Below are 13,804 nucleotides of genomic sequence, written 5' to 3'. Positions count from 1 at the left end.
TATTTGTGAAGATTAAAATGCTCAGATCAGAGACGCTGGGGCAGATTTCTGATGCTGAACACACAAAGTGTTGCTCACGCTGCTGAGGACCCCCGGGGGGCCCGGACCTCACTTTGAACACCTGTGACTCCGGCTAGTGGTGACACCTGATGACTAACTTTAATGCTTTGTTGCAAAAAAAAAAAAAAAAAAAAAAAACCTTTGTGAATCTTTTCTACTTTGGAGCTTCCGGCTGATGAGTGGGTGTGAGCAGAGCGGTGTCTTTTCAGAATAAGAGCCCCTGACCTGGTCGTGCTCCTGCAGGCTGCGGTCCAGCTGCTGCAGCCGGTACAGGTGGAACTCCTGCTGCAGCTCCGTCGACTCGCTCAGGTTCTTCAGCATCTGCTGCGGGAAGCGGCTGGGGAAGCAGCTGCCGATCTGATCGATGACGGCGCCCTCCAGCCACACCCGCGCCTGGCCCAGCAGCCGGTCGCCCAGGTAGTACCTGAGGGGGCGGGGCCACAGGTTATGGTGGTAACAATGATACATCAGTGTTTCCTCTGTCTGTTAACAAAAGCTGAAGGGAACGTTAGTCCACATGTTTTAGAAAAAATGATTAGAATTAAAAAAACATTTTTAATGAACATGAAAGTGACAGAACGGTGATTAAACCTGTACAGTGTTTTTACTGGATATTTACAGGATGCATGGATTTTTCTGTGCTGCGAGAAAAGGAGATTTATTTAGTTTGAATACAAAATTTTAAAAACGCTCCCAAAATATCCCTTTTAGCACTGAAACCACCACCAATAAAGAGGGTTATGATGATATGAGAGACCAGCTGAGGAATTTAATTGCCCATTTTTTGAATTAATAAGCGGTCCTACATTTAAATGGTTTAAGGTGTGAATAGTTTTTTAATCTCTGCACTGTGGACCCTGCAGCGCTCAGTATAACACTGGACGGTTCAGTCTCCCTGCAGCTGCATTAATATCCAAAGCGGCGCTGATGGTTTATTAATGTCCCGCGTGGCTGAGCGTGTCTCAGACCTGTAGAAGTGCTCGAAGGTGTTGGCGAGCTCCAGGCCGGACAGGAAGAGCATGGGCTCCAGGAAGTGCTGCAGCCGCTCCAGAGTCTCCACGCTGCCGGCCGCCGAGCCGCTCTCCTGGATCATCTGGTCGATGTACTGCGCAAAACGCTCGCTCACCTGCACGGGGAACAGGACACGCATCACGCACACGTGTTAGAGTGTGGATTCCAGAGCCTACCTGTACAGACTGGAGGTCTATGGGAGTCCTTAGCCTGAACAAATAAAGCTTGCAGCAGCTCTAAAGTCGGGAGAAGGGGATTATGCCCAAAATGTTGTTCCTTGAGTCTAAACTGAATCTAAGATACTCTAATACCCCTTTTCCACCAGGGCTGGTTTGGAGCCCGTGCCTGACTTAGCACCAGTTTTTTGGTTTTCCACTGCCCAAGCTGGGGCCAAACTGGTGCCAAACTGGTTCCAAACTGGTGCTAGGCAAGCACCGACTCCGAGCAGGGGCTAAACAGGAGCCAGAGAAAGAACCGATGACGCGGCCCACCGCGTCATTGGTGGGCGGGGTTACAAAACAAAACAGGAACTGCGAACGCTATAAACATAAACAATAATCCCTGAGAAGCCGTGGATTACACTGATTTTACAGCGGCATGGAACGCGGCTCAGCAAATTACATTCAAGGATGAGAAGCACCCGTTTTATAACTAAACATAGTTGTCATTCGTTCCGATCACGAATCCGACAGGCAGCCGGCAATAATTGTGTTTTTCGCCTCTGTATTGAAATGTAGGCTTGTAAAGACACAAGCAGTATTTGCATTGCTAATAAATCCAGATCCTGCTCCACCCGGGGCCAGAAACTGTATCGGGAAAGCAGCGTTATATGCTTGACTGAGACGCGGCTCACGAACATCATCCCCGACTCACTGATCAGTTTCACCGGCTTCAGGACAGGACGGGCGGACAGAGACAGAGACGCTGCAGCCACTGTAAAGTATGAGTGTGCAGTTTGATGTGTGTTGAAGTGATGAAGCTGCCGTGACAATGTAATTTCCTGCAAAGGATTAATAAAGTATCATTCATTCATTCATTCATTCATGATGGTTATTGTGATTCTGAGCGAGCGTCTCCACCCGTCATCACGTTTTCTGAAGACGTCATGACGTGGCTCTGAATTGGCTCCACTTGGCTCTTGACCGGTGGAAAAGCAAACCGGTTCTTCGTTGGCACCAGTTAAGCACCGGCTCTAGCACCAGCTCCGAACTAGCACCAGGTTTTTTCTGGTGGAAAAGGGGCATAAGACACATTTAGGAGCCCTGTTGGTGTCGGTCCGGGCCCCCCGCTGCCCCCCGCTGGTCAGGAGACGTACGTGCATGGCTCGGAGGATGGAGAGCTGCAGCAGAGCGGCGGAGAAGCCGTGGCGGAGGGCGAGGACGAAGGCGGTCTGCTGTCCGAACAGCTCCTCCATGGCGTTCTTCAGCCGCAGGTACAGAGTCCGGTACCGCTCCACGAAGTCCGGCAGGCTGAAGCTCGAGTCCAGGAACTTCTTCACCTGAGAACGCAGGAAGGAAAGGACACGCACACTCTCTAACTGGGAGAATATCTGCAAGAATTACAGTGAAATTAAAATATTCCCCATGGAAGCTCCTCCACAGGACGCCATATTAGAGCCGCTACTGGGAATAAACAATTATGGAGCCGAGGGAGGGGAGTTAATGTTCTGAGAAAAAAACTCAGAATACAGATATTAAAGTCGGAAATTTAAGAGAAACAAACTTTTCTCCTCCTCTCTGTGTCTGCGGCTCCACCTGTGCTGCCCCCTGCTGGCCGTGTCTCAGGCCTGCAGCTGATCCCCTCAGCAGATTCTACTCTGACATGGGATTCAGGAACAAGGAGATCCTGCTGATCTGAGCCCAGAATCAGCAGATTGTTTTCTTCTGAATCGGCCCAAGTCACAGCAACGTCTCTTCAGAGTCCAGATGCTGAGGAGGAGGTTGGGGTTCTGGACTCAGACCAGCAGGATTTCCTTCAGACTGGATCCACAGGAGCAGAACAGCTAGCTGGTTTTTTGGTCCCTGCTGTGGCACTAACACGTCGTCGTTCCTCCATGACCATCTCAATGTATTGCAAAGTGAGTTTCCACGTTTTTTGTCCCCCCTCACCTGCCGCTGTACCACTCCCTGCCAGCAGAGGGCGATGCCTGCGATGCTGCTGGTGCTCTTCACCTTCGGCTTGGCTGAGGAAGACGAAGAGGAGGACGAGGCTGCGGTGTTGTCTTTGTTTTTACCCTCTTTACCGTCTGAAAGACAAACGGATAACGTTGGGTTTCTGAATCAAAAGACAGTTAACAGTAAATCTAAAGAGCAGAACATTTTTTTTAAATTAAAAATGAGAACAGCAGCCAAGAACTGAAAAAAGCTGTGCCTTTGTTTTGTCCTTCTTTGCCATCTGTAAAGAAACAAAAAAGGTCAATTTTCTGACAAAAATATTTACAGGAAAACGTAAAAGAAAAAAGAAATGGGTAGAAAAAAAAAAAAATCAAAAATGGTGCCAGCAGCCAAAAACTGAAAGGAAAAGGTAGCGGTGTGAACGCGTCCGGAGCGCAGCGCAAAGAAAAACAGGATGCAGCAAAACCGGCCCAGAGCTTTACTTACTCTTCAGATCTTTGCTCCGGTTGATACCTTCTGGAAACAGAATGAATACCTTTAAACAGCGAGGACTGCACGCACAACATGCAACACACACCTGCGCTCCTCTCTGACACTTCAACAGGATTTCTCTCTTTTTTTTTTAATCTCTGAACATCTATCGGTTATTCTCTCTAAAACAAAAAAAAAAAAAAAATCCACAACTCCACTGTGATCCTGCAGCCCTGAGATAAAACAGATTAAACCATTTATTCATCAGTCCAGGTACTGATCAAGTTCAACAGTATCTACAAACTGCTCTGTGTAATTCTGTATAACATGAAACCAAACAGGAACATGTCACAGAACACATCGTGCAGGTAAGCTTCTTTAAAACGCACCTTTTAAGAGCCGGCAAAGCTTCACTGAGATAAGCGAGCAGGTTCAAAGGCACCTGAGCAGCTGCTTGTCTAATCAGTCGACTGAAACAGAAACAGCTTCCCACGTGGCATTTTTTGGTTTTTTTTAGGACCCTCATGGAGGCTCGTTAGGACGTTTTCATGTTGCCAAGGTCAACTAACGGGCTTTGTTTGGCGGCCATCATGAATTCTGTCTTTTCACTTTCACAGCCCCTGACACAAACTGAGGCAAATGAACCCACGGCCTCGTTTCATTTGAACAGCGGGAGTCCAACAGGCATGGCGTAACCGCTGTTCACCGGTGAGGCAGGCAAACAGCACGTTCAGCAGCTGGAGCAGAGCTCGCACACTGCAGCTGTCTAAACCCCAAACTGTGTGAACTGGCTGGACTTCTTTCAAAAACACAAGGTTAAACAAGAAATGAGCAACTTGTCAAGAGACGACCCCAAGATTTACAAGAAATTAGTAAAAAGTTACAAGAAAATGACCTGAAAATAAGCAAAAAAAAAAAAAACATTCCTTAAGCATATGTTTAAATATATAATGATAATAATCATAAATGTAGTTTTCTGGACATTTTGTCCAGACATTTCTTGGTTTGTTTTGTGATCATTTTCTCTTTTAGTCCAGCAGCTACGCGCAATATTTTGATGGAATCGTGCACTTCATGATACAAGCATGAACTTTGGCACACTGTTAGAGCATGTCCTAAGGATCATTTCTGGCTATAGGGCCATTGCAAATTTGTCCCGTGGTAACCGTGGCAACCATTTTTCAGAATGGCTGCCAACTGCTGTGATTTTACCTGTAACTCAGGTTCTAGACCACCTAGGATCTTGATCCTGGTGGGTAATCCTACATTTTCAAGGATGAGGAATACAGCGGTACAATTTACAACATGCTAGCAACTACCTAACTACATATTTCTGGCATTCAGTTAATTATATAATAGTAAAAACCATCAAAATATGTATTTCGGTAGAGTATACTGTACATGCTTTCTAAGATGTTGACAGATACGCCATGAAATGCATGTGAGTTATGGCAATGGCCAAAGTGGAACTTTACAGCAGTACAGTCACATGACACATTTTACAGGTGTAAAAAAGTGGGTTAAATTATTTATTCATTCATTCATTCATTCTGTGTCCTTCCTCTTCCACCCCCAGTCACCTGGGGAGGGGAGTTCAGGGACTGCAACCATGGCCTGTCCCCAGCAGTGACCAGCTTGGTAGGCTGCCCCCTTTGTATGTAGTGCTGCTTGTGTTGGGGGGTTCCACCAATTGTTCTACCTTTTTGATTGAACAGCTGCTTCTGTGATTCCTGGCTGCTAGTGCGGTCATTCAGCAAAACCACAAATCACTCAGGAGGCTCCATCCAGTCATCTACAGTGTCTGGTGTGGTGGCCAAGGCACAGAAGGCACGAGTCACGTCACTGAAGTTCTTCCATGTATCCCATGTCGTCTTCTGGCCCCTGCCTCCACATGATGACACAGTGTCACAACCAGTAAAGGCAAGCAGCATGATGAGTGCTGATTACCTGTTTCTCAGTGGAAGGGGATGTAACACAAGTTGCCAGGAAGGAGAACAGCTCAGCTTTGTTCTCATCAATATGTAGACACTCTGATCAATTCCCAGGAATGGCACTGCATGGCTCAATGCGTCAACAAATTCCCTTCCCTTCCCTCTCTTGCTGCATGTTTCAGCCTTCAGCGTTTCTGGATAACCAGACAATACCCCACAAAATTTCCCATCAGGAGAAAAAACCTCCCTCTAATTGGCTGGCCTCCAGTCCAAGAAAAATCCAAGTCTCAACAAGAATGAATGAATTCTTTGCCCATCCATAACATTATTTATGAGAACAAAGCTGAGCTGTTCTCCTTCCTGGTAACTAGTGTTACATCCCCTTCCACTGAAAAACAGGTAATCAGCACTCATCATGCTGAAGTCGTCTGTACTCAGCCCTGAGACCATGCACACATGTGGAGGCTGATACACGCATCATACTACACCTGGAAGATGCTGTGAAGGAAGGGTATGACAACCTCTCCATATGCACAGTTGACACAGATGTGCTGGTACTGGCAGTGACGGCAGCCCAACGCCTCAACATTGCTCAGCTGTGGGTCGCCTTTAGAGCTGGGAAGAGTTTCCGGCATTTAGCAGCTCATGAGATGGCGAGGACATTGGGCCCAGATCGATGTGTAGCCTTGCCAATGTTCTTTGCCTTTACTGGTTTTGACACTGTGTCATCATTTGGAGGCAGGGGCAAGAAGACGACATGGGATACATGGAAGAACTTCAGTGATGTGACTCGTGCCTTCTGTGCCTTGGCTACCACAGGAATGATGACCTGGACAGTGGGAATGGATGCATTTTCACGTGAAGGAACCAGGTCCATCAAACGGCCCACCAAGTCCGACTTGGTACCAGTTCTCAGCACATTTGTGACAGAGCTGGTGGACATGCCTGGCTTTCATGCTCAAAGAACTCATCCAGATTTCCATCACATGTCTGTGATGCAATGTGGAGCCTCAAGAACAAGGAACAGTGATTCTTCAGGGATGATATTTTCTTGTTGAGACTTGGTTTTTCGTGTACTGGAGGCCAGCCAATTAGAGGGAGGTTTTTTTTTCTCGTGATGGGAAATTTTGTGGGGTATTGTCTGGTTGACTGGAAACGCTGAAGGCTCAAACATGCAGCAAGAGAGGGAAGGGAATTTGTTGACGCATTGAGCCATGCAGTGCCATTCCTGGGAATTGATCAGAGTGTCTACGTATTGATGAGAACAAAGCTGAGCTGTTCTCCTTCCTGGCAACTTGTGTCACATCCCCTTCCACTGAGAAACAGGTAATCAGCACTCATCATGCTGCTTTCCTTTACTGGTTGTGACACTGTGTCATCATTTGGAGGCAGGGGCAAGAAGACGACATGGGATACATGGAAGAACTTCAGTGATGTGACTCGTGCCTTCTGTGCCTTGGCCACCACACCAGATGCTGTAGATGACTGGATGGAGCCTCTTGAGTGATTTGTGGTTTTGCTGAATGACGACACTAGCAGCCAGGAATCACAGAAGCAGCTGTTCAATCAAAAAGGTAGAATGATTGGTGGAGCCCCCCAACACAAGCAGCACTACATACAAAGAGGGCAGCCTACCAAGCTGGTCACTGCTGGGGACAGGCCATGGATGCAGTCCCTGAACTCCCCTCCCCAGGTGACTGGGGGTGGAAGAGGAAGGACACAGAATGAATGAATGAATGAATGAATGAATGAATAATTTAACCCACTTTGTTACACCTGTAAAATGTGTCATGTGACAACAAAGTTGCTGCTGATTCTGTCAGGTGGATGGGAAGTTCACTGGACCACACTACCAGAAGCAAGCCTGGCATGTGGCCACCTCCTCTGCTGTGGCTGCAAAAAGGTGCTGTGGAAGATGCAAATGTGCCGAGGCAGCACTTCAGTGCACTGCCCTTTTTACTGTGGTGGACTGTGTCATCATACGCAGCTCTGTGTTGTCACACTTTCTTTCCTCTTTGGCTTTATTAAATATGCCTTTAGGCTAAATGGTATCCTGTCTCTGTGCTGCTGTAAAGTTCCACTTTGGCCATTGCCATAACTCACATGCATTTCATGGCATATCTGTCATATCTTAGAAAACATGTACAGTATACTCTACCAAAATACATATTTTGATGGTCTATTATTTAATTAACTGAATGCCAGAAATATGTAGTTAGGTAGTTGCTAGCATGTTGTAAATAGTACCATTGTATTCCTCATCCTTGAAAATGTAGGATTCGCCACCAGGATCAAGATCCTAGGTGGTCTAGAACCTGAGTTACAGGTAAAATCACAGCAGGTGGCAGCCATTTTGAAAAATGGTTGCCATGGTTACCACGGGACAAATCTGCGATGGCCCTATAGCCAAAAATGATCCTTAGGGCACGCTCTAACAGTGTGCCAAATTTCATGCTTGTATCATAAAGTGCACGATTTTTCGCATAGCCGCTGGACTATTTGTCTTTTTTTAAAGCTAATTTTCAGGTAATTTTCTTGTAATTATTTTTACTCATTTCTTGCAAATTTCTGTGTCATTTCTTGCTAAGCTGCTCATTGCCTTTTTTTTTTGTTTTTTTTTAATATTTTTGACAGGAATCCAGTCACTGGCTCAGGTGTCAGAGGGTCTGTGGACCAAACCTGGTGGATGTGTTTCTCAGCAGACAGAAACTGACTCTTCCTTCCTGCGTTCGTCTTTATCACATGAAAACTTCGTGCTCAGAGCGAGACGCGATCGCTTCCCGTCACACTGGGTTCATGTTTCTCTGGTTAAGCGCTGAGCGGCAGAGCGGGTGTGTCGTGTTCAGACTCACTGGATTTGACCGGCGGTTTGAGCTCCTCGGTGTCGGGCCGGCTCGTGTCCACGTGCACCAGCAGGTGAGTGAGGCGGCGCACGCGCGAGTTAAAGATGGCCGCCCGGCTCTTACAGCGGCGGGCGAGTTCAGCGTTGTCCAAATACTCACTGAGGAGCCAGGAGAGGGGGCTCGCCACCGAGGATTCTGGGTAAACACACACACACACACACACCGGTAACATTTACTGATGGATTTACGGCTCAGTGTGAAAATGAGCTGTACAGCTGAGTGTGTGTGTGTGTGTGTGAGTGTGTGTGTGTGAGTGTGTGTGTGTACCGGACAGCGTGATGCTGTGCACTATAGGAGTGATGAGCGCCTCCCAGCAGGTTCGGCCCAGAGCTTCAGCTGCCTCTGCGTCCGGGAGGAACCGGTCTGCAAACATCTGCTCATGTCTGAGAGCACTGTTCAGCCTGCACACACACACACACACACACACACACACACACACACACACCCACACACACACACACACACACACACACACACACACACACACATTGAAGCTGCTTCCAGAGTGAAGATAAAAACATGAACTCACATCTGAATTCAATGCACAGTACCAGCAGTACCAGCAGTACTAGCAGTACCAGCAGTACTAGCAGTACCAGCAGTACTAGTACTTGTTGTGACAGTAGTAGAAGTGGTAGTAGTACTGGTGGTACTGCAGTTGAACAGCTGCAGTAGTACTAACAGTAGTATTAGCAGTAGTCGCATCAGTACGGCAGCATTCTTACTTGGAAGTACCTGTGTGTGTGTGTGTGTGTGTGTGCGTGTGCGTGTGCGTGTGCTCACTTGTTGAACAGCTGCAGCAGCTGTGTGCGGTCCTCCAGCACCTCCTGGCACCAGGTGTGGGCCTTGGTGCTGTAGAACAGGAAGGTCCTGCAGCACAGCTGCTCCTTAAACACCGGCCAGAAGGTCGGCTTGGGGCCCAGCACCTCGAACCCGTGCACCCGCGTGTCGATGCCACCCTGTGTGTGTGTGTGTGTGTGTGTGTGTGTGTGTGAGTGTGTTTGTGTGTGTGAGAGAGAGAGACTTTGTCATTACTTTATAAAGGACTGGACTCTTTGAGAAAACGAAGAAGGCACGCTGAGTTAGCTGACAGCAGCAGAGTGTGAACGTACCTGCTGGCATCTCTTGATCCTGATCTGGATGATGGACCAGAAGCGCGTCATGTTCTCCAGCAGAACCACCCGGCTGGCCGAGGGGGGCACGTTCACCTGCACACAGAGCACACCTGGACGTTCTGCACTGATACAGGAAAATACATAGAGCACAAAGTGACACCACACACAGCGGGCCTACAGAGAGGCTCCGCTCAGCATCAGGACAAACACACACACACACCGTCAACAATCCACACACATCCACACATCCACACACATCCACACACATCCACACACACCAGCACCAGCACACAGCAGCATCTAAACATGACAGCGGTGGCTCACGGTGTTGAGCTCGGTGTTGATGTTGGTGGGATCGTCTCCGCCCAGAACCAGGATCTTGGCCGGCATGTAGCTGGAGTCTTCACTGGCCACCAGCACCGCCAGCTGCCTGCACACACACACACACACACACACACACACACACACACACACACACACACACACACACACACACACACACATTAAAGCATTTAAACCCAACACTTGGGTCACAGGATGAGATTAGAGAAAGTTTAAGGTTGTGTCTGTAAATATTAAGGAAACCCAAGTCTATAAACTATGTGCCCATGTTTGAACTTGCATGGTGATTTGCAGAGCCAAATAAAGCTTTTAAAGGTGTGTGAAGTGGGCGGGGCCTCACCTGATGACCACGCCCTTGTGCATGTAGATGTTGATGAAGTGGGAGCCGGTGCAGCCGTTGGACTCCCAGTAGGTTTTGGGGTTCTTGTCGGTCAGTTTGTTGGCTCGATGGTGGTTGGACGAGACCTCGACCTTCTCCCAGCACTTGTCCTCCTTCAGCTCCACACTGGAACCTGAACACACCACGCAGCAGCGGTCAGGCCACGCCCACCCCGTTACATATGAACAACCAACAGAGGACGAGGCAGAGCCGCTAGTGAAAGTTACAGAAGACACAAACTGATGAAAGTAACTGAGCAGGCTGAAGTGGGCGTGGCCTGGGAAGGAGTGGGTGTGGCCCAATCAGTGTGAGAGGTTAATACGTTGTTCCTTAGCCCAGGACACGCCCTGCCCCTCTGCGTTATCCGGAGAGCTGAACAAACCTTGGCACAGATTCCTGAGGAAGACGTCGAAGAAGGGGATGTTGATTGGCTGGTGGCTGCGGCGGTGCTCCTCGATCTGACCCAGCACCATCTGACGACACAAACAGGAAGTCAGACACAGTGACAGGAAGTAGACTCAGGTTACCGGAGCTACAGTGAGGCTCGGTGTTAGCTTCCTTCTGAGGAACAGCACATTTTAAACATTTTCTAGTTTCTTGGTTGAACAGAATCAGTCACATAAATTAAATAAAAGTAGTGCTTAAATGATCATTTACATCCCAGATCTTTTCTTTGGCATTTCGATTTTCAGTTGCAGATTTATTGATTTACTGATTACTTGGTGTCTGATCTTTGGTGATGCAGATTTATTTATCAGCTTTTTCCTGCCCGAAACTCTCATTAGAATAAAAGCCTTTGATAAATCCACTATCAGTCAACCTTTAATTTGAAGACATCACTTTGGGCTCTGCTCACTTCCCATCAGTGTTTGGCTTAAGTTTTCACACTTTACACACTGAATGATTCACCAATTAAAAGAAAAAAATAAAAACAATAGTTCAATTAATAAAATGAAAATGACCACTCCTCTCTTCCCCTGTAACTAAATAGCCTCAATACTCAAAAAATGTGGGGGCTCTTGAATGCACCATCCATCTCCCTCCATTTAGCCCTTTTTTTTTGGAGTCCTAACCATGAAGAGGAGATGAGGACTGAAGATGAGGAGATGAGGACAGAAGATGGAGGAGATGAGGACTGAAGATGGAGGAGATGAGAACAGAAGATGGAGATGAGGACTGAAGATAGAGGAGATGAGGACAGAAGATGGAGGAGATGAGGACTGAAGATGGAGGAGATGAGGACAGAAGATGAGGAGATGAGGACAGAAGATGGAGGAGTTGAGGACAGAAGATGGAGGAGATGAGGACTGAAGATGGAGGAGATGAGGACAGAAGATGGAAGAGATGAGGACAGAAGATGGAGGAGATGAGGACAGAAGATGGAGGAGATGAGGACAGAAGATGGAGGAGATGAGGAGACGGAGGAAGAGCAGATGACCACCAGCGTCCATCCTCTCTCTCTGTGGTTTTTACCTGGATGCATCCTGCCAACACGCTGGTGGTCATCTTCTTGTAGAGGCTGGCGTACTTCTCGCAGTCGGTGATGAGGTCTCGGAGCTCGGTGACCATCAGCAGGTTGGTGCTGTGTTTGTCCAGAGCCTTCACCAGAGCCTCCTTGGTCCCCAGGCGACACATCACCACCGCGTAGTCTTTGTTCAGCGACGCCAGGCGGTACAGGAAGCGGATGAACAGCTGCACCACCTGCAGAGGAAACAGCTTCACTCTCAGCGCCACGTGTTTCATATCAAACAGCCGGCTGGTCTGGGACAGGTGCGGGTCTCACCTCTCTGTCGTTGATGAACGCCGTCATGGAAGACAGGCAGGGCTCGATGCTCTCGTGCCACGGCAGCACGTCCTCTTGGTAATTATCCAGGAACTTGTTCAGGATCCTGAAGAAACAGGTGCTCTGCTGCCATCACATACATCCACTAGGGGCGCATCGCAATCATTTTTTTCTGATTTTTTATTATTGCACCGATTTAAAGTAAAACTATTGGTATCATGAAATTAGACGATTCGCATGCACTTAGCAGGTCATGCTAACACACACAAACTAGAGAAGAATTAAAAAAACAAAACCACAATAAATCATAATATCAAACTGTAATACTTGTACTATCATAATACTTAAGAATCATAATACATGTTGAATCAACACCCACGTATCTTGATAGTATTGACTCGAGAGATAAACACATTGTCCCAGCCTTAATATCCTTAGTGCAATATTAGAATGAGGTTTCAAGTTTAGATTAGGGTCAAAGGTCACTGTGGTTGCTGCATTTTGGGGCACAAGAGCTATTATCTTTTCTTTTACTTAAGGATGGAGAGCTGGACGGCCCGGTCAGCTCGGTGCTGCTCCATCAGACGAACCAGATCCTGGTAGGTGTCACGACTGCGAGTCACCTGCAATTACAGCAAAACAATTATCATTACTTTTGTGATACAGACAGACACAGACAGGCAGATATACTGTTAAACAGAAGAGCAAATGTATACAAGTAGCAGGTAAAAAACACCAAAAAAAACACGTCACATGCCCCGCCCACAGCGAGTCACTGGCAGGTAATGATCAGCTGACCTGGCTGCGCTCCTCCTCCAGCTGGGCGTTGTCGTCACACAGCAGCTGCTCCAGCGTCAGGATCACCTCCTTGGTGGCCGTCAGCTCCTTCAGGCTGACCACCAGCATCTTCAGCTCCGTGTCCTTGAAGTCCAGCTCCTCCTTCGACTCTGAGCAGCACACAGCAGCACCGTCAGTACCGTTACACTACCACACCGTTATCAATACCGTGACTCTACCACACTGTTATCAATACCGTTACTCTACCACACCGTTATCAATACCGTTGCACTACCACACCGTTATCAATACTGTTCCTCTACCACACCGTTATCAATACCGTTGCACTACCACACCGTTATCAATACTGTTCCTCTACCACACTGTTATCAATACTGTTCCTCTACCACACTGTTATCAATACCGTTAAGCTGCTGTGACATCATCAATACCGTTACCTTACTGTTATTATTATATATAATTATTACTGCATTATCAGTACTGCTTTGTCACTGTACTCATCTCTGTTACAACACTGTAGTCAGCGCATCAGTCATCAATCAGTCATCAATCATCAGTCCTCTTACATCACCGTGCCGTGTTACATCACAGCCTGAGTCGTCATGGTAACCACACACAGCTGCTGTGTTAAAGGTGTCTTCCGTACCTTTGCTCTCCAGCTTGTGCACCATGGAAATGTGGTTGAGGGCGATGATGGCCAGCATCGTCTCGGCTCTCGGGGCAGACAGACACTTCTTGAGGACGGCGATGACATCACACGCCACCAGCTGCTCCGCCAGGCTCTTATGGTTAGAGATCAGCATGATGATGACCAGCAGGCCGTTACGCACTGACAGCATACAGCTGTGCGGCCGGGTTGATATCAGAACGAAAAACTTGAATTAGCTCCTTCTCAGT

General features: G+C 47.7%; 1 protein-coding gene across 2 annotated transcripts in view; it reads right to left on the bottom strand.

Annotated features, from left to right (window-relative positions):
* Positions 1-13,804, bottom strand: part of cul9 (cullin 9) — a 45,210-nt gene that overhangs the window by 15,605 nt on the left and 15,801 nt on the right. For both annotated transcript variants that reach the window (XM_030071209.1, XM_030071210.1), the window contains exons 12-27: positions 13,554-13,750; positions 12,908-13,056; positions 12,644-12,732; positions 12,110-12,215; positions 11,800-12,027; positions 10,709-10,799; positions 10,288-10,459; positions 9,930-10,035; positions 9,603-9,698; positions 9,274-9,449; positions 8,758-8,891; positions 8,440-8,625; positions 3,180-3,316; positions 2,387-2,569; positions 1,029-1,186; positions 286-484 (exon numbers count right to left, since the gene is read on the bottom strand). In XM_030071209.1, coding sequence (XP_029927069.1) covers positions 286-484; positions 1,029-1,186; positions 2,387-2,569; positions 3,180-3,316; positions 8,440-8,625; positions 8,758-8,891; positions 9,274-9,449; positions 9,603-9,698; positions 9,930-10,035; positions 10,288-10,459; positions 10,709-10,799; positions 11,800-12,027; positions 12,110-12,215; positions 12,644-12,732; positions 12,908-13,056; positions 13,554-13,750 — 2,407 coding nt within the window. The remainder of the gene's footprint in view (positions 1-285; positions 485-1,028; positions 1,187-2,386; positions 2,570-3,179; positions 3,317-8,439; positions 8,626-8,757; positions 8,892-9,273; positions 9,450-9,602; positions 9,699-9,929; positions 10,036-10,287; positions 10,460-10,708; positions 10,800-11,799; positions 12,028-12,109; positions 12,216-12,643; positions 12,733-12,907; positions 13,057-13,553; positions 13,751-13,804) is intronic.

This window comes from Myripristis murdjan, chromosome 15 (assembly GCF_902150065.1).
Source record: "Myripristis murdjan chromosome 15, fMyrMur1.1, whole genome shotgun sequence".
NCBI classification, from domain to species: domain Eukaryota; kingdom Metazoa; phylum Chordata; class Actinopteri; order Holocentriformes; family Holocentridae; genus Myripristis; species Myripristis murdjan.
Note: the sequence above shows the minus strand (reverse complement) of the source record. Positions and strands in the feature narration are given on the sequence as shown.